The sequence below is a fragment of the Melozone crissalis genome, unplaced genomic scaffold, assembly GCF_028551555.1.
Source record: "Melozone crissalis strain CALT ecotype California unplaced genomic scaffold, PUWL_Pcris_2 ptg000007l_1, whole genome shotgun sequence".
In the NCBI taxonomy this organism is placed as follows: Eukaryota; Metazoa; Chordata; class Aves; order Passeriformes; family Passerellidae; genus Melozone; species Melozone crissalis.
The window spans coordinates 6,619,155-6,638,351 of NW_026535785.1; the positions used below are offsets into that span (position 1 = coordinate 6,619,155).

At 57.4% G+C, this 19,197-nt stretch overlaps 2 protein-coding genes across 5 annotated transcripts; one reads left to right on the forward strand and one right to left on the reverse strand.

Moving 5' to 3' along the window:
- Positions 1-406: 406 nt before the first annotated feature.
- Positions 407-12,143, forward strand: ENKD1 (enkurin domain containing 1). Of its 3 annotated transcripts, none has more exons than XM_054269574.1 (8): positions 407-477; positions 4,598-4,704; positions 4,963-5,178; positions 6,233-6,405; positions 8,528-8,689; positions 9,729-9,898; positions 10,791-10,927; positions 11,388-11,638. In XM_054269574.1, the coding sequence occupies exons 2-8, from the start codon at positions 4,620-4,622 to the stop codon at positions 11,546-11,548; spliced, it is 1,104 nt and encodes a 367-aa protein (XP_054125549.1). In that variant the 5' UTR covers positions 407-477; positions 4,598-4,619; the 3' UTR covers positions 11,549-11,638. The 3 variants fall into 3 exon arrangements, with proteins under 3 accessions (XP_054125549.1, XP_054125551.1, XP_054125550.1); XM_054269575.1 differs by lacking the exon at positions 407-477 and adding an exon at positions 630-866; XM_054269576.1 differs by lacking the exon at positions 9,729-9,898 and having other exon boundaries at positions 11,388-12,143.
- Positions 12,144-13,632: 1,489 nt separating this feature from the next.
- PARD6A (par-6 family cell polarity regulator alpha) lies at positions 13,633-18,942 on the reverse strand. Of its 2 annotated transcripts, none has more exons than XM_054269578.1 (3): positions 18,864-18,942; positions 17,412-17,634; positions 13,633-14,679 (listed from the first exon to the last, which is right to left on the reverse strand). In XM_054269578.1, exons 1-3 carry the CDS (start codon positions 18,924-18,926, stop codon positions 13,895-13,897), a joined length of 1,071 nt encoding a protein of 356 aa, XP_054125553.1. In that variant the 5' UTR covers positions 18,927-18,942; the 3' UTR covers positions 13,633-13,894. The 2 variants fall into 2 exon arrangements, with proteins under 2 accessions (XP_054125553.1, XP_054125552.1); XM_054269577.1 differs by having other exon boundaries at positions 13,633-14,682.
- Between the last annotated feature and the right edge of the window lie 255 nt (positions 18,943-19,197).

Consider the following 19,197-nt stretch of genomic DNA (forward strand, 5'->3'; position numbering starts at 1 on the left):
AATCTAAAGTACAGCTCCTCCTCTGTGAGAAGAAAGAAACACAAAACATCTCCGGACGATCCCAGTGAAGGAAGGAGGGTGCCGAGACTGCTGGGTGATAAAAAGACATGACGGCAGAATTGAGCGGAGAGGTGAGAGGGGCCTCTGTGGGCTGGCTGCAGCCCGGGCTGCCCTGCTCGGCCACAGCGGGACGGTGACCGCAGGCGCGCCCGTTTGGGCGGAGCGGGTTCCAGCGGGATTGCCCCGTGCAGTCCCGGTGTGTTTAATGCAGATATTGTGCATTAGGGGCCGGGGGCTCGGTGTCGGGCACAGTCGGCGGTGCCGAGGGAGCAGCGCCGGGGCCCTCGGGGCCGGGCCCGCCCATCCCGGCGGAAGCGGCGGTTGCCGGGGAGCGGCGGGACCGGGCCGGGCCCTCGGCTGCCGGCGGGCCCAGCCCAGCCCGGCCCGGCGGGGAGCGCTTCTCCGCGGCCTCCCTCGGTGAGTGCTCTCGGGGGGCCGCGCAGCGCCCTGCCCGGCCCGGGGCCGCCCGGCGGGGCTCGGGAGCGGCGCAGGCCGGGGACGGCGGGAGCCGGGCCGGGGAGCGCCGGGCCCGGGGCACGGGGAGGCCGCGGGTCCCCGGCACCGCGGGACTGCGCTGCTGGCAGCGCCCCCGAGCCCCGGCGAAGGGAGCCAGGGGGGTCCCAGCGGTGTCCTTTCCCCGGCGGTGCCCGCTGTCGCTCAGCGGTGCCCGGTCTCAGCACGTGTTGATCTCAGGGCCGGTGTTGCTCTCCCGTGCCAGCCCGGCCGAAGGAGCTGGGGCTCCCGCACAAGCTGCAGCCTCAGTACTGGGCTCGTCCGTGCATCCCGGAAGAACCGCACGCGTTGAGGTGAGGCTCCGTGCCCTCCTCTGTGCTTGCCCTCCGGAGAGAGGACTGGGCTGCAGCTCTGTGATCCCCACAGCAGTCCCTGCCCACCTTCCAGCGCCGAGCACGGCCCTCGTTCAGCTCCTGCCCCAGCAGGAAATTCCTCTGACTCCCTGGGCAGACTGTCCAAGCCGGCTTTATTCCTAAAAACCTGTTGGTAGACACCAGCTCCCAGAAATGCAAATGCCAGTGTCACCCCTGGCTGTACCTGTCCCTCTGTTTTCAGAGAGACAAAAGGGAAAATGGGTTATGAGACTGGCAGATGAGGAAGAGCTGGTGGGACCTGGGGAAACTCACGTGGGGAATGATGTTAAAAGGAGAATATTAATCTCTCCCATAGCAGTCAGCAAGGGGAAGGCTTAGGCAGGGACAAAAACCACTGGTACACAGCACATTGACCTCTGCTCCTGACTCCCAGTTTTTTGGGAGGAATGGTCTCAGATCCATTGGTGCTGTTTTGGTGCCGCCCTTGGGTGTGGAAGTTATCCTGACGTGACTTTCCATTTCAGCTAAAACTGTTGAGGAAGGAATCAAACATGCAGGACCAGCTGCACGGAGATTAGCCCTTTGATTTGCTGCAGATGACTTGCTCTGCTTATCACAGCTTATCACAACCGTGGGATGTTTTTTCCCATGCTTTTTGCAGAGATTGGCTCATGAAGGCAAGAAGCTGGGCTGGCATCAGCTCTGTGTGTGGTAGCAGCTTCCTGGCCAGGGACCCAGGCACAGTGAAAATGTCATCTGTGGAAAAGAGGGAATGCTTCAAAGTCAGGGGGTTCAAGGCTGTGAATGCACCTGCCTGAGGCTTGTCTGTTCCCGTGTTTTGCAGTTACCTTAACTACTATGCTAAAAACAAGCCACAAAAGGAAGCTGTGGTTCTTACAGGCTCAGCTTACCACGGGGATAAGTAGCATTTTTACCACTTGGTCAGCTGCAGCAAAGGGCACAGAGTCAAGTTAATGGTTATTAGGCCATTAAACCAGAGAACTGGAGCCTGCATTGCTTGACTCCTAGGCCAACATAAAGCCATGTTCTGGTGGAGAAGGGAGCAGCACACTGAGCAGTGTTGAAGTTATTGGGTTACTCCAGCAACTGCTCTGTGCCTCCTGTGGCTGTGCAGGGTGGCTGGGAGCTGGGACTGTTCCCTAGGGAGTCTGCAGGGACAGGAGCAGAGAGGAGCGGCATGCATGCCTCTCTTTGCCTGGACTTACCCAGCCTGCTTCTGCAGAGTGTGCCTGGATCTCACAGCCTGTGAGTGCATAAATTGCGTGTCTGGTGGCAGCAGGTCGGGTGCTGCACTGCTGATGTTTAGGTTGCTGATGTGGTGGTGAAGCAGATGCTCTGCTGGGTGCAGGAAATCCCTCAAGAGGGCTGACCCTGTCCCCTCATCCTCTGTCTTCATAACTCCTGTGTTTCCCTGGTGCTTGCTCCAGTGCTTCTCTGGATGTAAAAGTCACGTTCCTTTTGCACAAAAGGTTACATGGGCAGAAAACAAACTCAGTGAAAGAAGTGACTTGTTTGGTGCAAGGGGAATTGGCTCAGCACAGGACTGTTGGTGCTGCAGAGCTGTCCCAAGAAACAAAGCAGGTGAGAATGACAGCAGAGGCCATGCAGTCCCTCTTTCAGGAGTGAGCCATGAGGGTCTCCCACTCTGTCCCCCAACTGGGTTTGTGGCCAGCAGGAGCAGAGCAGCAGCTGGGGAAGTGCATTCCTGGAAGTCTGGCTGGGCCACTGCTGCTGGGATCTGTGTCCCTGTTGTCCCTGCATGGACAAGATGCTCCCTGTTGTAATGAGGCTCTCTGATCTTGCACGATCCCATGCCAGAGGTGATGTGACTTGCAAATCAGGGAGTGGGTGTCATTTGCAAGTTGCCTGCAGCAGGGCAGGGTGCAGTTGGGATGTGAGGTATAAAATGAGCCTTCCATCCCCCGCCTCCCCTCAGCCTGCCTTTCCTCCTCAGTCCCCCGCAATCATTGTCTGCTGGCACAGGGCTTGATTTCAGCCTGTCATTTTACGTGTAAATCACTGGGGTGGGACCTGAGTTCAGACCAAGATCAGATGTGCATTTCAAAGCCAGTAGCTGCTCTGGAGTGATCTCATGGTGAACGCTTGCTTTTCTTTTTTTTCCTCTAGAATAAGAGAGGCTGTTCTGGCTTAGTCGATCCATTATCGAGGAGATTAAATAATACCAAGCCAGCATCCTTTTATCTCGGGCTGAGAGTCAGTGCCTGCTTTTCAGAAACAGCTTTTCCAGAGCAGAGCAGCTGGCCAGAGGCTGCACATGCATGCTGGTGTGCAGCATCAGCACTGCTTGCATTGCCTCTGCCCTTGTGTCCAGGAGATGAATAACAGCATTTTGCTAATGGGTCTCATGTCAACAGGGGTGATTTAGCAGGGAAGACTGCAGTGCATTAGTTGCTATGAGTCAGATTCACTCAGCCTTGCACTGATCCTTTATTGGTTTATAAATTAAACTGCAGATGCTGCGTCCCGTCAGTGCTGGCATGCTGAGGATCCTGAAAGGAGTTTCTTCCCGTGGACTTGTCTCAGCAATGTTTAAATGACTGCCTCAGGGGTCAGGGAGGGCAGGCTGTAGCCCCAGCCCTGACAGCAGTGACTCCAGCCAGGCTGCCCTGGCGCCTGTCACAGTTGTGGTGTGGCTGTGATGAGGCTCTTGTGGCACCTGCTGAGAGCTCATCAGCAGTGTGTGCCTGCTGGGTGGCACCCTGCAGGCTCGTGCTCTGAGCTCTGCGTTTGTTGTAGGTGTAAAAATGCTCTCCGGGAGATGTTGGTGAGCAGTGCGGGGAAATTGATGCTGGCTGCTCCTGGTGGAAGGGTCTGTGCTTCTGTCATGGAGAGAAGAGAAGCAACAGGGACCCTGTGGGCCAGGGCAGGGACTTGTGGCTCTATGCTGCTTTGAAAAGTACTTCAGAAATGAAAAACATATTCTTCTCTGTTCTCCCCAAGACCTGAGAAGCCATCTGCGCTCTTCCCCAGAAATCCAGTCTCTGCCCCACATGGTCCTGGAGGGAAATGTGTTGTCTTTTTGTGAAGTGCTTGTCCTTCCGAGGGTCAGCCCCAGCCTGCTCAGGGATGTGACAGCACAAGTGTGTTCTCAGGGAGGACATGGCCATGTGGGGCTGGAGCTTCAGCTTCCTCTGGACAAATTGTGTTTGAACCACAGGAGCCATTTAGAGGGAGCCCAGGTACAGGATAATTCAAATCTCAGGCTAAAAGCTGTCTGATGATGGCCAGCTACCTCGTGTTTCCTGTTCACTCCTTCTGTGTCTACATTCAGTGTTTCTATATGGGAGAAAAAAGCCACAAAGGATTTTTTGTACTGAAGGTACCAATATTCCAGCAACTGTGAGCATTTTCAGCACTGGTTAAAACACTGACCCACAGTAGGGACAAGGCTGCTGGATCCTTCACCTGCACAGAGTCCAGTTTGGGGTGGTTTGTACCTGCAGGAGATCTCTGGAGCTGGGGGTGAGGTGTCAAATGAAAGTCAGAAATTCCCCTATACATACATACATACATACATACATACATAATCAAATATATATTTTATAAATTTATATATATTTATGTTTATATATATATTTATGTATATATATATATTAAATGTAGCTTTCCAGTGGTTCAGTGAGCCCTGCTCATTTCTGTTCTGTTCTGGTGGTTGTTTTCTGTGGCAGAGGCAGAGCACTGTGTGGCAGGATGTGTGAAGGGCCATCCAGGATTTCTGGACCCATTCCTCCAGACCCAGGGCTCTTCCCAGAGTATTACAAACGGCCCCTCTCAGGTGAGTCCTTGGTGCTTGGTACAGGTTTGGGGCTTTGTGCTTTGGTGTGACACAGCCTGGTGTCCTCAACAGTCTCTGTTCACACTGGTGAAGGTGCTTCTGGTGGTGATCCTAAAGTATTTTGTACAGCTGGTTCAAAGATGGGAAAGCATAAGGCAGAGGTGAAGAGGGGGTCATCACGTTGTTTGTGGGCTGTGGGTGCAGAAAACTCAGGTAAGCTCATTTCCTGACAATGTTCTTCTCTTTCTTTCCCTGCAGCTCGAGGGAGGCTGGAAGGGAATGCTCAGAGGCTGTTTTTGACCTCCAGCTCTCTGGACCCCGTCCCCAGCCCCTGCCTGGCTCTGGGCAGTGCCCAGCCAGCCCCTCGTGTCCGCCCCAGCGGGAGGGAGTTCCTGGAGAGGGGACAGAAGGGGACACTCAGCCTCCTGCTGCAGCTCCAGGGCATCTCCCTTGATGGGGCAGTGCCAGCCAAGAGTAAGTACAGGCAATCCACTGCTGCCTTCAGCTGCCTTGGGGGCCAGGCATGAAGGATTTGGGGTGGATTTCCAGGATCTGCTGCCTGAGGAGAGCTGGAGCTCCACAGGGCTGGTCACCCCATCTGCAGCTTTGGGCCTGGCAGTGGGGTCACCTCTGCTGGAGTCAGTGATGTTTTGGCTCCAGTTTCAGGTTTAAAATGGGAAGAGGGACTTGAAAAAAGGTGCAAAAATTAGGACTTCTTTACAGTCAAGTTTCTATATGAATCAAACAAAACCTTGATGCATTGAGGATGTTTGACATGGTGAGTTCCTGGTTGGAGAAGCCAGGCAGGATTTGGGAAGGGTGCCTGTGTATGTGGATGTGAGAACAGCTTTGCAGAAGATGTCCCCTTCTCCAGGGCAGGGATGTCACCCAGAATACATTCAGAGGTCCAGGAAGGAGATAAGGTTGAGCCCTGTGTGTCATTTTAATTTAATTCATGTGCTGGCATTGCCCTGAGCTGGTGCTAGTGTGGTAAATGCCACAACTGCTGTGCCCAAGCACAGATGAGCATCTGGTTATGTCAGCTGAGATGTTCCCTGCCTTGGGGAGCCCAAGGAAGGATAATTTTTGACTCAAAAACAAAACAAAACAGAGTCCTAATCCATAATCGTGGTTGAACAGTGTGGGACAATGTCCTGAAACCAGGCACAGGGCAGGTTCAAGGCTGTGCAGCCCTGACTACTTCAGAAACACCTTGTGAGCTGAGCTGGGAATTCGCCTTGCTCTTGAGAGGGGCTGGCATGGTCCATACTGGGACAAGAGGAGAACAGGGGGGTCTGTGGACACCAGCAGTGAGCACAGACCTGTTCTGTGCTCACCTGGGCATGGTGGGATCCCCTGGCAGAGGAATCAATCTGAGAGTGTGCATCTACAGGGGCAGGAGCAGACATAAAGGTCTGCTCTGCAGGAGAGGGAAGGGCTTGCTGGGTCTCTTGGCTGTTGGAGCAGCTTTGGGAGGGATCTGTGGCAGTGTCTGGGAGGTGAAGGTGTGTCTCCCCTTGCTGAGCAGGGAAAGAGGCCAAGGACTACGAGAAGGAAAACGTGAGGAGGATAAAGGAGATTCAGAGGAAGTGCAAGGAGAAGGAGCGAGCCCAGGAGCACAGCCAGCCCAAGCCTGTGAAAGCTCTCTGGAAATCCCAGAAATATGAAAATGTGGAGTCAAAGGTGAAGGCCAAACTGCAGGTTGGTATCTGTGGAGGAGCTCTTGAACTCTCCAGGCTTGGGGAACAGTGGGGTGATGGAGACAGGGGAGTCCTGGAGCCTGCAGGATCTGGGGGCATCTCAGTGCTGAGGCACAGTGGGCAGGTGTGGCAGTGGGGCAGTGAGTGAGAGTGTGGTTTGGGTCCAGACAGTGACTGCTGCCATAATCCCTCTCCTGCTTCCCCCTCATAGCTGTGTTTCCTGCCAGGGGATGCTCCCATCTGGCTTTTCAGCTTTCCCATGTTTGGGGCAGCACTTTTTTGGGGTTTGTGCCAACAGGCTGTGATGTTTTACCCAGAGGTGAGATCAGCAGGCTGCATTGAGCCTCAGTCCATCTATTCCCACCCTGTGGATACACAGTGGGCAGTGTGTTCCATGTGTGAGCATCTTCCCCAAATGATTGTCCTGGTGAATAACTGTGGGATTCACATTCTCTGAACAGAGAGAGACAATTTTCTCTCTCAGGTTCAGAGAATGTGAATCTCACAAATGACCACTGCTCTGGGGGCACACAGACATCTGCAGGCAGTCAGGGTTGAGGCCTCAGAGATCAGCACAGCCTCTGAGGGTGCTGAGTTGGAGCCTTTAAGTTCCTCCTCATCTCTGCATTGCCTTCCTTTCATCTGTAGCCAGCTTTCAATGCTAAAATGACATGTATTGATAACAACTGTCAAAATTGGCAAGATGATTCCCAAGCCAGAGGTTCCAGCTACTCTGTCCCTTTTCCAGGTGTGTCACCAACCTGTTTGGTATCTGTGACCCTTCCACACAGGGGAGCAAGCCCACGAGTGCTTCAAGAGCACAAGCCCACGCTCTTGTTTGACAAATCCTCTGGGTTAGAGGCAGATTGAGCTCATTTCTGCCTTTGTTGTGGGGAAGGGGGGTGGTCTCTGCGCAGGCAGTTCTGCGTGGTGCGTTCCCTGTGCTCTGTGTGCTCCTCCAGAGGCCCTGGCACTGACTCATGATGCTTTAACTGTTGCTGGGGCTCTCCTGGAGCTGAGGTGTTCCCTGTGAAGGATCTCCATCTTCTGTGGAGCTGCTGCTGCTGCTGCTGCTGCTGCTCAGAGTTTCAGTTGATTCTGCTGGGTCTGGGTGACTCATGCAGAGTTTTTTCTCTGTCTCCTGCCCCTGAGGCTGTTAGCTGTAGCAGTTGTCTTGGGAAGGGTTCTGGCAGTCCCAGTGCCCTGTGGAGGGAGATGGGGCAAGCTGTGCTCTGTGCTCCTGAGGTCACAGACTCATCTTTGAGCCAGCTGTGCTAGGTAAAAGCAATTCTCATTAACTTATCAGAGAGATCCAGATTTGTTGAAACAAGACTGATCATCTTTGGAGCATGAGCAGTCTGTGCAGTGCTGAGGGCATCCCATACCCTGCTCCTCACACCAATCCCAGCAGTGTGGCTGCCCAGTCCCACCCTGTCTGCAGCTCTGCCCAGCTGAATGGGCCAGGCAAGAGGAAATCTTGCCCAGGGAGCTGCAGTTCAGACCTTGGGTATTTGTGAAGGTCTGGGGGTGGCCCTGTGCAGTTCCCATCACTCCAGGGGCAGAGCAGAGCCCCAGCTGTGTTTTTCATAGGGTCACCCACTTGCCACAGTGTGAACTTTCAGTTCTAAGGGTTTGTTTGCAAACAAGACTGTCTGGGATAGTCCCAGACCACCTGCTGGACATCAAGTACTGTCACCCTGTGCCTCAGCCTTTGAAGATGCCCCTCAGATGCAATTCCACCAGACTCCTTCACTCTCTGCTCCTTTTTCTTTCTGGAGTGATACAAGCACAGATTTGAGGTGCTGAGCAGAGAACAGCACCTCAGCAGGCAGCCTCATGCCTCCCTGCTTGATCCAAATTTGTTTCTGCAGAGTTCCTCCCCTGTTTCTTAGCCATTCATTCCATGACCAGGTCTGATCTGTTGCTGTTTCTTGGCCTTTTCTGGCTGATTACAAATCCTCTTCCCCCAAGAATTTCTGCCAGGCCGTGGCAGAAGGTGTGTGCTGTCGTGTGCCTGCTGCAAACCTGTGCTGAGCTCCTGCTTCACCACCCAAACGTGGCTGAGAGGGTTTTTCTTTGCCCCAGCCTCTCTCCACTGTGGGATCTTTCCTTGTCTTTCCCAGGAGACCTCTCCACCTGCCAATCCCGAGGCTGTGAATTTCCTGAGGGCGTATTCCCGCTGTGGCTCTGGGATCAAGCCATGCAGACCCCTGTCCCCAAGGCCTGCCAGGGCAAAAGCAGGAGCAGACACGGAGGCTCCAGAGGCACAGGGTGCTGAAACCAAGGTGAGTTACACACCAGCTGCATCCATCCATCCCAGGCATTTCTGGCATGGAAAATCCATTCCTCTAAAGTACTGGGGCAGATGTGCTGCAAGAGTAGGGAGATGTGTAAATGCTGTTCCTGGCTGAAGGGAAGGAGCAGGGTCCTGGTCACTGGGGTGGTGAGATGGATATTCAGGGACTCAATTCTAGCTTCATCCTCACTCTTAGTTCAGGAGCTCGTGAAGCTCCCTGTGAAAATTCCACCTCCTCATGCCAGCAATCTCAAATCTGTTCTTCCAATGGCTTTGCAGGAGGTCTTGGGGTTTTGGAGGCTATTTCCACTGTAATCAAAGGGACTGTGGCTTCTGGATGTTAGATAAAAATTTGGGAAATGAGTGTGTGTTTTAGTAAGGAGAGTTAAATCAGCATTAGTAGTTAAACCTTTCAAGTAGTCTGTTTGGGAGGTCCTAAACAGCTCCATGACTCATGTCCTTTTCCCTTGGCAATTGTGAGATTGTCAGTTTGTTGGTTCCTAAATGCCATGAATGACTTAATTAAACAGGACATGATTTACAAAGGAGGAGACCAGGGAAATCTTAAATGCAAACACAGCCACCTTCTCCACTGTTTAGTCCAGCAGAGGAGCTATGGTGGAGGTGTTGTTTCTGGGGAAGTGCCCAAGCAGCAAAGTTCCTGCTCTGCCAGGGGTTCTGTTGCATTTCTTGGTGAGCTCCCAACCTGTTTTTCCTCTGCCCTCAAAATGCTTCATGGGGACTACATCGAGCCTGAGGTTTTTTTGTCTTTCTGGCTTTTAAGGTGTGGGGTCATCTTGGGGACCTTAAAGAGGCCAGGATTAGGCTTGGCTTTAGGTGCCTGCCTCCCCAAAGCACGGCCACAGCTCCTGCCTGAGACAGGCTGTGCCGAGGGTCCGCCTGTCCTGCCGTCACACAATCCACGACCTTGTGTGCTGCATTTCTGCTTTCCCCTTGCATGGCCAGTGTCAGCTGTCTGTGTGCCCGTGCCCAGCCTGCCCCTGATGCCTGGCTCTCTGTTTCTGCAGCTGCAGGTGGAGGGCAGGAGCGTTGACTTCATCAGGCACAACGCGTGCAGCGCCAAGCGGGCGCCGCTGCGCCGCTCGCAGTCCCTGCAGGCGCTGGCGCAGCTGCTGCAGCACCGGCAGCAGGAGCAGGAGCAGTACAACGCCACGCAAAAGGGACACGTCCCCCAGTAGTAAGTGTGCCCCTCTCTGCTCCACGGGACTGGGACAGGCTTAATGCATCCCCTGGGTGTGCCTGGAGAGATGGGCTGGGCACAGAGGTGCTCTTGCAATGTGCAGCAGTGCCTTTTTCTGGGACTGGGGAGTCAACGCTGCCCCTGCTGCTTTCTTGGATTAACCAGCATCCCAGTGTGACAGGGCTCAGAGGGAGTTTTGTCTCCTCCTCCCTTGCTTGCTGTTGTGCAATGATGCTGATATGGGGAAGCTCTGTGTGCCTTGAGAAATGTGCTCCTGCCCCTTTGTAGGCTTTGTTCCATGTGATGTACCTTTGGCATGGAGAGGTCTGGGTTTGGAGAGGCAAAGGGCTTGCTCTGCTTCACAGGTGTTCATCCTGCCTTGGGCCTGGGTTCTGAGGAACATCTAGCTAGTGCTGTGCATTTTGGGGCTCTTCATGAGGAACAGACCCTGTCCTAGGTCTGACTGTGGTGCCTTTGGCTGTGCTGTCCTCTGCCAGCATCCCTGGCCGTGAGCTGTTGTCTGACTTCATTCTGCCATTGACCCACAGATGGTTTGGCAAGGACTCAGCGAGCCAAACATGAGGAGCAGCAGCCCTTGTCTCCAAGGAGCACTGTTGGCCTGAGTGCATCTCTGCCAGCAGCTCTCTGTAGATGTGCCTCCACATCCACAAAGGGCTGCTGGGAGAGATGCACTCAGGTCCACATATGTGGACCACACATTTGCTGTTCCACACATGTGCTTTAAACACAGTGTATCCCCCACCATGAGGGTGTGTGGCTCCCTGGGCTCCTCAGCCAGTGACATGGAACCTGGTGGGGTTTGAAGGGCACATTCCTGGCCACATCTGCCTGTGCCAGATGTGCTGACACCTCTCTCCTTTGCCCCCAGCCTGCTGGAGAGGAAGGAGCTGTGGCGCAGGCAGGCGGAGGAGCGGCTGCGGAACCTGCCCGACCCCGACACCCCCCCTGGGCACACCCTGATGCCCGAGGGACAGCGCCTCGAGACCCTCAGCAACCTGAAACAGAGTAAGAGGGAAAAAAACAGTGAGTCCAGCTCAGAAAAACAAACAGTCCCAGGCAGGATAAGGGAGAAGAGACACAGGGACACATTCCTGCCACTTGGAGAGTTGCCTGGATTAGGGCATATATAGGCAGAGTGTGAGCTGGATGCATGGAAAGAGGAATCCGTGTCCTGCAGGTTACAGGACTGGCTCTGGAGCACACTTGTCCACTGGACTTGATGTCAGGGTTGCTATTGCTCCTAAAATCTTAGAAAAATTTTGGCTGGAAGGAACCTTCAGGGGTGTCTAGTCCAATCCTTGGTTCTCAAAGCTGGAGCAGGTCCCTCAGGTCTTCATCCAGCTGAGGTTTAAATAGAAAGATTCTAGGTCCTTGTTCCAGTGCTGCCATTGTGTTCATAGCTCTAGAAAAAGGGTGGATTTCTTTACTTTTCAACTTACACAACTTTTTTTTCCTCTTTTTGCAGGCCAGGAGCAGCTGGTGAAGGACCTGGTTCTGCTGCCCATGCGTGGAGACAGCCTCAGGATGCAGAAGAGGCGGGTGGAGCTCGAGAGGAAGCTCTCCCAGATAGACGAGGCAATCAAAATTTTCTCAAGACCAAAAGTCTTCATCAAGTTGGACTCCTGAGCTGGTGGGGCCAGGTGTGCTGTGCTGCTCTGCCTGAACACCCTGTGTTGCTGGGCAGGAATGGACATCTCTTTTTGTGAGGAAAGGAGAGGAAGCCAAGTTCCAGACCCTGGGCCCATGCAGGTGCCAATAGCAGTGTCCAGTGCACAGCTGGCATCTCCTGCTCACCTTTCAGTGCTGTGTCTTGTCCACAGAAAAGGGAGGAAGATGCCCTAATAAAGGCCCTGCTCAGTGGTCTGGGGAGCAGTTGTCTCTGCTGCTTGGCTTCTCACAGATCAGCTCTCTGCTCTGGGTCTGTGGCATCACCTCTTGTTTTCCTTTTTTTCCTACTTCTAGAAACTGGTAGGAGGTCTCTTGTGCTGCTGCCTGTGGTATTCCTTGTATCCTCTTTCTCCTGAGCTGGACCATGGTCATGGCTCATCCTGAGCACCTGAGAGCTCAGGGGACAGCCTGGGGACAAGAAGGAGGCACAGAGCTTCAGTGTTGTCTGCCCAGGGAAGGGCTGAGCTGTCAGGAGGGTCTGGTCGGATGCCTGGAAAAGCCTTTGTTGTCTGTGGGGCAGGAGATCCTCCAATAAACCATCATTTCCATCTTGCAGTGTGTGTGCAGCTCCCAGTGGGCCCAGCAGGGCCTGAGGAATGGTGTGGGCAGCAAAACCATCAGTGCAGGCAGGGGATCATGGACTGGAGAATGTGCAAAGTCCTGCTGGATCTCCATCCAGGCTGGCAGGACAGGGCTGGAAGGTGCCATCACACAGGTGAGCTCTCTGCTGCCTTACCCTCAAATGCCATGCAGGAACCTTGCAGACCTTTGCAGGGATTTTGCTGCATGAAGCAAATAAGCTGTGAGGGATGGCTGGAGGGCTTGGTGCATCTCCTGCTCAGCAGAGGCACGGTGCCACACCTTGGAGCCACATCCAACTGAATTTGGAGAATGTCCAAGGGGGTGCTTGCCCCCATCACCTTGCTGGGGCTCTGTCTCCAGACAGTGCTGCCCTCAGGGAGAACACTTTTTCTCCTGAAATCCCATCAGGTTTTCCCTTCTTGCAGCTTGTGCTGTTGCTCCATTTCCATTTGCTACACAGAGTGGATTTGCTACTGTGTGTGGATTTTCCAAGCCTTTTTGCAGGGGTTGCTCCATCCTGGGCAGGATTTTGTGGAGTGAGGATATTGTGGAGTATCCTATGCCTGTGCCACCTGGCACACTGCAGTGTCCTGGGATGTCAGGGCTGACGCTGCTGCCAAGGGGTGGGGAATATTTTGGCACTCGAGGGCTGGAGGAGGTGAGATGCCAACTGGAAAATCACCTCATGTGCCCCTGGGGCCACCTGAGGGCAAACCCCAGCCAGGCTGAGCCGGCTGGGTGAGAGTGGCTGGGGGCCATGGGCACAGCCCCGGGCACCTCCCTGCCCCAAACCAGCCTGGGCTAACCAGCCCTGCTGCCACATCTGCCTCTGCTCTGTCTGGGCCCTGGCTGTGTGCCATGAGTGTCCTCAGCCCTTGCTGCACTCCCAGCCTGCCCTGGCCTCAGGCTCTGAACAGAGTTGGTGCTGGCTTTTCAGACCCCTAGAGCTGCAGGGCTTCCTCCTTGCCAGTCCCACCACAAGCCCTTGGCAGCAGTGAGTGCCACCATCAGCTTGGCACTTTTGGGAGAGGGACTGAGGGTGCTGGGAGCTCCAGCAGAGCAGCAGGGGCAGGTGTGAACCCCCTTGCCCCTTGCCCTGGGGCTGAAGGAGGAGGATGGGGCTGCACTATCCCCAGCAGCCTTAGCAGGGCTGAGTGACAGCCAAGGTGCTGCTGCCAGACCAGGTGTCCCCTGCATTAGTGAGGGCCCTGAAGTGGGGACAAGGTGGGAATGGGGGGACCAAGCAAGGCTGACTGCATCAGGCCATCAGCTGCCCAAAACAGCCTGGACATGTGTCCTGGAACAGGCACAATGAGTCTCAGTGGGGTCACCCAGCACAGCAGCAAAGGTCAAGGCCACAGCCCCAGGCACTGCCTTCTGTGCACAGGGCTGGTGAACCCACCCACTGTCCCCCTCTTCCCTGCAGTGACATCAACCAGGGACAAGCATGGTGCTTTCTAGAAAAAGTTTTACTGTCCATTGCAATATATTAATGATGCATATTTCAATAAAACAATTAAAAACCCCTGCTTGCTTGGAAGAGGAGGCAAGGGCGCTCAGAGGGGCAGTGCCCAGCTCGAGTGGGTCCCACAGTGGGGCTCCTGGGGTCACGGGGGGTGGGAGCAGGCAGAGGGCAGCCCCTCTCCACCCTTGCCCGCTGGCCACATCATCACCCTGGTGTCCACATCCAGATCAGCAGAACCCCGTCACGGGCCCCTGTGGCTATAGGGTGAGGAGGGTGCCATCCTCCCGTGCGCTGCCCCTGCCAGGGCTGCCGTCGTGGCTGCCCAGGGACTGCAGGGAGCCCCGTGAGCTGTGTGGGGACAGGCTCCTCCGCAGGGCTCCGTCGGCGGGGCCCCCGTTGGGGCAGCCCCCGGGGATGTAGTGCGAGGCGCTGTCGCTCTCGATGACCAGGTCTCCCTCCTCGTCGCTCTCGGCCGTGCTGTAGTTGCTCAGGTACTGCGAGGCCGGGCTGGGGGTCTGCTGGCTGGGGGTGCTGTCCGTGGACACGCCGGAGCTGCCCGAGGCCTTGCTGCTGCGGATGACGTTGTTGCGCTGGTTGGCCGGCTTGACGGTGATGATCAGGTTGTGGCTGTTGGCCACCATCATGTCCGTCACCTGGTCCAGCGACTTGCCGGCCACGTCGATGCCGTTCACCTCGAGGATCTCGTCGCTGACCGCCAGCAGCCCCGTGCTCTCGGCCAGGCCGCCCTTCACCAGGCGGGAGATGAAGATGCCGGGCACCTTCTCGACGCCCTGCGGGGCCACGCGCACGCTGACGCCGTCGCGGATGTAGAAGCCCAGCGGTTTGTCGGAGCCGTGCTTGTGCAGCCGCACGCGCCGGTGCGTCTCGGGCAGGATGTCCACGTCGATGATGGAGGAGATCTGGCGGAAGTCCTGGGGCATCCCGATCAGCAGGTGAGGCTTGGCCCGGTAGTGCGCTGGCCGCAGCAGCCCCTTCTTCTTCCGCTGCAGGGAGTTGGAGGCGAAGACGCTGGCGTCAGACTCTGCTGTAGGGAGCGAGGGAGGGAGGACACGGGTCAGGAGCTGGAGCTGCCAGGGGTGTGAGCACCTGCCCTTGGCCCCAGGTGCTGGGGCAGTGCTCAGCAGAAGGGCCCTGCTCACAGCTCTCACTGCCTTTTCCTCCCCGCATCACCAGCCTGGCTCTCCCGGCAGCCTGTCTCCGCTGGGGCCCATCTCCTGGGATTACCCAGCGTACACAGGCACACAGGCCAGGATTAGTGGGATCGAGGCAGTGATTCAGCCTTAATCACACTTTAAGCCAAACTCTGCAGTTTAACACTAGAGCTGCCAGCTCTGATGGCCTGGGAGCTGCAGCCATGCCCCAGTTTGGGTTTGGGAGAGAGGATTCCCCCACATAAGTGTGCTGTGGTGGCAACCAACTCCCTTAGGGTGAGTCCAAGCCCAGGAGACAGCACCAGAGTCCTCAGCCCCACCAGAGCAGGGCTATTGCTGGCATGGGTTGGTGATAGCCACCACTGTGTCCTGCAGAACTCTGCCATTCCCAAGGACAGAGACTCCCCACCTCCCGGAAATTCATCCCAGGGCTGCAGCATCCTGAGAGCCCCTGAATATCCCAGACTGTGATTTGTGCCCATGTCCCTTACTCCACCATCAGGCACCTTCATACAGGGTTTGACTCTGTCCTTCTGGACCGTGGCCTGGGGCTGCTCTGTGGGGCCCAGCTCCAACCCATCCCTCTTGGCCTCATCCACCAGGTGCTGGGCAGTAACCCCTGGTTCCTCTCTGGTTTCTCCCCATCTCTTTCCATGGGGGAGCCCAGATCTGGATGCTCCATGGTCAGCACATTCCACACAGGTGTCCCCCACCAGCACCTGGACCCTGCTGCAGCTGCAGGGCTGCCAGGGATGTCCCCAAGCCCAGGGGACATGGGATTTCTCCCTAGCCAAGCCAGCCTGCCAGGGCTCCTGGTTTATAAATATCTCCCTGCACACACAGCCTTGGCATATTTTTAGCTCGGGGAAGGGTGGCGGAGGCTTTCCCACAGCTATTTCAGCACTCAGCTCCTCTCCAAGGGGCACAGAGTGGCGGGGCCAGGCAGGTCCAGCACGCCAAGGATGGGCCCCATGGTGGCCCTGGTAATGTCCCACACTTTCTCCTGCCCTTCCAGTGAGCCTTGGCCAGGCAAGGAGGGGCAGCACCACTGTCCCAGCCAGGCTGCCCTGCAGGGATGCCCTCACCCAACGGGGTGATGGCACTGAGGGGAGCCCAGGTGCAGCCTTTGCTTTTTGCCCTGCTGTGGCAGGACTGGCTGCTGCAGAGCCCACTGCCAGGAGCACACCTGTGTGTGTGTGCACAGCTCCCTGCACCCGGGGGGTGAGAGGCTCTGCAGCCACATTCCTCAGCGACCCAGACCGGTTCAACGACAGCCCAGCCTCGGGATGACCTGGATCCATTTTAAATTAGCTGTGATTCACCCAGGACTTGCTCCTGGCCTCTCTGCTCACCTCCCTGTGGTGCTGGCATCCCCAAGGCCCCTCTCCTGCGGGCACAGCTGGGTGCTGGGGCTCCCTGGTGCTGCCTGCCTGCCTTCCTTATCATGCTGCCCATGGAGCCAGGCTCTGCCTGCTCCCTCTGCACACCGTGTGTCTTGGCACAGTCAGCTGGGTCCTCACAGGCTTCTCCAGCAGCTCATAGGATGGCTCTTGGGAGCAGGAGTGATGGTCCCACTGCAGCCTTGCACACCCACCCCTGCACGGGCTCTCCATGTCACAGCCTGGGTCCCAGCATTGGCCAGGAGCAGGGGATGGTTCAGTGCTGGCAGTGACAGCCCTGAGTGCACCACGAGCTCCAGCAGCCTGGATCACTGCTGCCAGCCCCCACACCATGCAGCCACAGGGGAAACACATCAGGGCATCCCACAGCACCCTGATGCAAAAGCCCAGGAAAACTGACACAGCAGCCAGGGCTGGCCACCAGCATCACCTCTCACCCAGAGACTTCATACCGCTAACCTGAGCTGGAAACACAGACTCACTCTGGATGCCGTGCTGACCCTGTGGCTCTGGGTCAGGCTCTGGCTCTGTGAACTGCTGACTGATGATGCTGTGAAAGAGAAAACCTCGGTGCTACTAAACTGTGGAAGGGGATGGGCTTGTTTTCCCTGAAAACAGGAGAAATACTTGGAGTATTTATCACTTGGAGGCTTTCATCCTCACCAGGACACTGCTATCAGGATGCTATCAGGTGTACCTGTGCAAGGAAGTGGTTCCCTGGGAATATGCCATTAAGGTAAGGGCAGGGAGGCACCAAGCCTCTTCCCAACACCACCAGAAATCCAGCAGCACCTGGCACCCTGAGAGCTCTGCCAAAATGATGGCTGCTGCCTCCTCAGGGCAGGAAGCTGGATGGGGCTGCTGGCACAGCACTCACAGGAGCTATACAGGTGTTATCTGGGAGCCCATGCTGGCTTGGCTGGAAAACACAACTTCAAAGGGGTGAATTGCAAGGATCTACTTTTGCTCACCAGGTCACACGGGGCTGGGCTGAGGCAGGTGCCCTGGGCTGCCAGGGAGAGCCCTGGCAGGGTTCTGGCAGCCTCCCAGTGCCACCATCTCCACATCCATCCACCAAAGCAGTGGCTGGAGAGAGTGTGAACAGCCAGGCCCTGCTGGCACAGCCCAACGGTGGAACCGGCAGTACTGCAGGTTGTGGCTCATCTCTCTTGACAGGAGGACACATCCAGTCCCCCGCTTACCCTTCTTCTGGATGATGACCCTGAGGAGGGGGTTGGCAGAGGACAGGGCTTTGTGGTAGTTGTCATCGTTGTTGATGGGCAGGAGGTCCCCGTGGATGTCGGTGTAGCCCAGGAGCACATCCACCCGCGGGATCTGGTGCACTGTCTGCAGCAGCTGGTAGAAGTCCTGGAAGCTGCCGGCGCTGGAGCGCTTCATTGCAAAGCGGCGAAATTCAGCGTCGAACTGCAGGGGAGGATGAGGAAGAGGAGGAAGAGGGTGACTTTGGGCAGGGCTGGCCCTGATGCAGGCAGGGCACCGCACAGAGCTGCCCCGGGGCAGGCAGAGCCGGTCAGGAGGAGCCCGTCCCAAGGACAAAGTAAGAGGAGGGAAGCAGTTTTTGTGCCCAAACGCTGAAGCGATGGGGCAGAGATGGCCCCGCGGCGGAGGAAGGACCCTCTGGCCGTACCACCAGCCGTGGCAGACCCCGCGCTGCCGGGAGCCCTTCCCTGCGACACGGGCGCTGCCGTAGCACCTGGTGAGCAACAGCGCTAATTATTGCCTCCTTCCGTCACGACGAACGGGAAGCCAATTAAGAAGAGGCTGAGGAGCGCTGCGAGGATCGCGCTGCCCGCGGGGGTCACACCCCAGCTGTCGGGGCAGGCGGTGCCACCACGTCCCGGGAGGGAGGGCACCCTGCACCCTGCCGGGGGTCCCGAGCAGGCAGTGCACAGCTGGATAAGGGTGCACAGCTGGATAAGTGTGCAGAAAGGGAGTGCACGCAGCTGGGTGAGCACTGGGATGGGTGGATGGGCACAGGTGGACCATGGTGCACGTCTGGGTGACCGCACACATCTGGGCAAGGGTGTGCCAGGTGAGCGCATATCTGGGTGAGCAGACACGTCTGCGGGAGACCACAGCCGGGCGAGCGCACAGTCATGCAGGTGTGCACATCTGGATGCGCGACAGGGGCTCTTCCCTTGCTGGGGGCGCACATCTGGGTGATGGCACAGCCGGGGATGAGCCTGCCTTGCCGAGCACGCACATCTGGGTGAGTGCACATCTGGGCGAGGTGTGTCCCCGGGGTGACAGCGCACCCCGCACCCCCGCACCGCCGGGGCCACCCCGCACACCGGGGCCGCCGGAACGGCGCACCGGCGCCCTGCGCATCTGGCGAACGCTCCTCCGCGGCGTTCCCACGGCCGCACCGAGCGAGCCCGCGGCCCGGCAGAGCCCACGGTGGCGGGACGCCGCGGCCGCCGGGCCGGGCTGCGCTCGGGGAGGCTCCGGGCAGCGCCGCCGCAGCGCGGGGAGCGGAGAGCCCGGCCGGCCTGGCTCCAGCGCCGCTCCCCGCTGCGCGGTGCCACCCCACGTGTGCCGCCCGACGCGGGGGCGACGCGCTCGGTCGTGACCCGGCGGAACCGGCGCGGGCATCGGCATCGGCATCCCCGGCGCCGTCCCCGGCGGGCGCTTACCTTGCTCTTGACCTCGATGACGGGCTCGGCGGAGCGCGCCGGCGTGCGGTGGTGCTTGGCCATGGTGCGGGCCGGGCCGGGCCGCGGGGCCGCGCCGCCACCGCCGCTCCCGCGGCCACGGGGGATTTTCACCGGCCATGACGTCACCGGCGGGCAGGCCCGGCGCCGCCGCGCCATTGGCCCAGGCGGGGCGGGGGGCGGGGCCGGACGGCTGCTGACAACGTCGCCGTGGAAACGGGGGTGGGGACGGGACCGGCAGGACCCCCATCCTCGTCCCCGTCCTCATCCCCGTTCCCAGGCCCGGCTCCATCCCCATCCCCTCCGTGCCCGTCTA

Excerpts from the sequence above, each read along its gene's own strand:
- PARD6A (XM_054269577.1), bottom strand. The coding sequence starts at position 18,926 with ATGGCCAAGCACCACCGCACGCCGGCGCGCTCCGCCGAGCCCGTCATC. Across the intron at positions 17,635-18,863 it reads TCATCGAGGTCAAGAGCAAG|TTCGACGCTGAATTTCGCCG; the intron begins GTAAGCGCCCGC and ends CCTCCCCTGCAG. Across the intron at positions 14,683-17,411 it reads GGTCATCATCCAGAAGAAGG|CAGAGTCTGACGCCAGCGTC; the intron begins GTAAGCGGGGGA and ends CGCTCCCTACAG.
- ENKD1 (XM_054269574.1), top strand. The coding sequence starts at position 4,620 with ATGTGTGAAGGGCCATCCAGGATTTCTGGACCCATTCCTCCAGACCCA. Across the intron at positions 4,705-4,962 it reads TTACAAACGGCCCCTCTCAG|CTCGAGGGAGGCTGGAAGGG; the intron begins GTGAGTCCTTGG and ends CTTTCCCTGCAG. Across the intron at positions 8,690-9,728 it reads CACAGGGTGCTGAAACCAAG|CTGCAGGTGGAGGGCAGGAG; the intron begins GTGAGTTACACA and ends CTGTTTCTGCAG.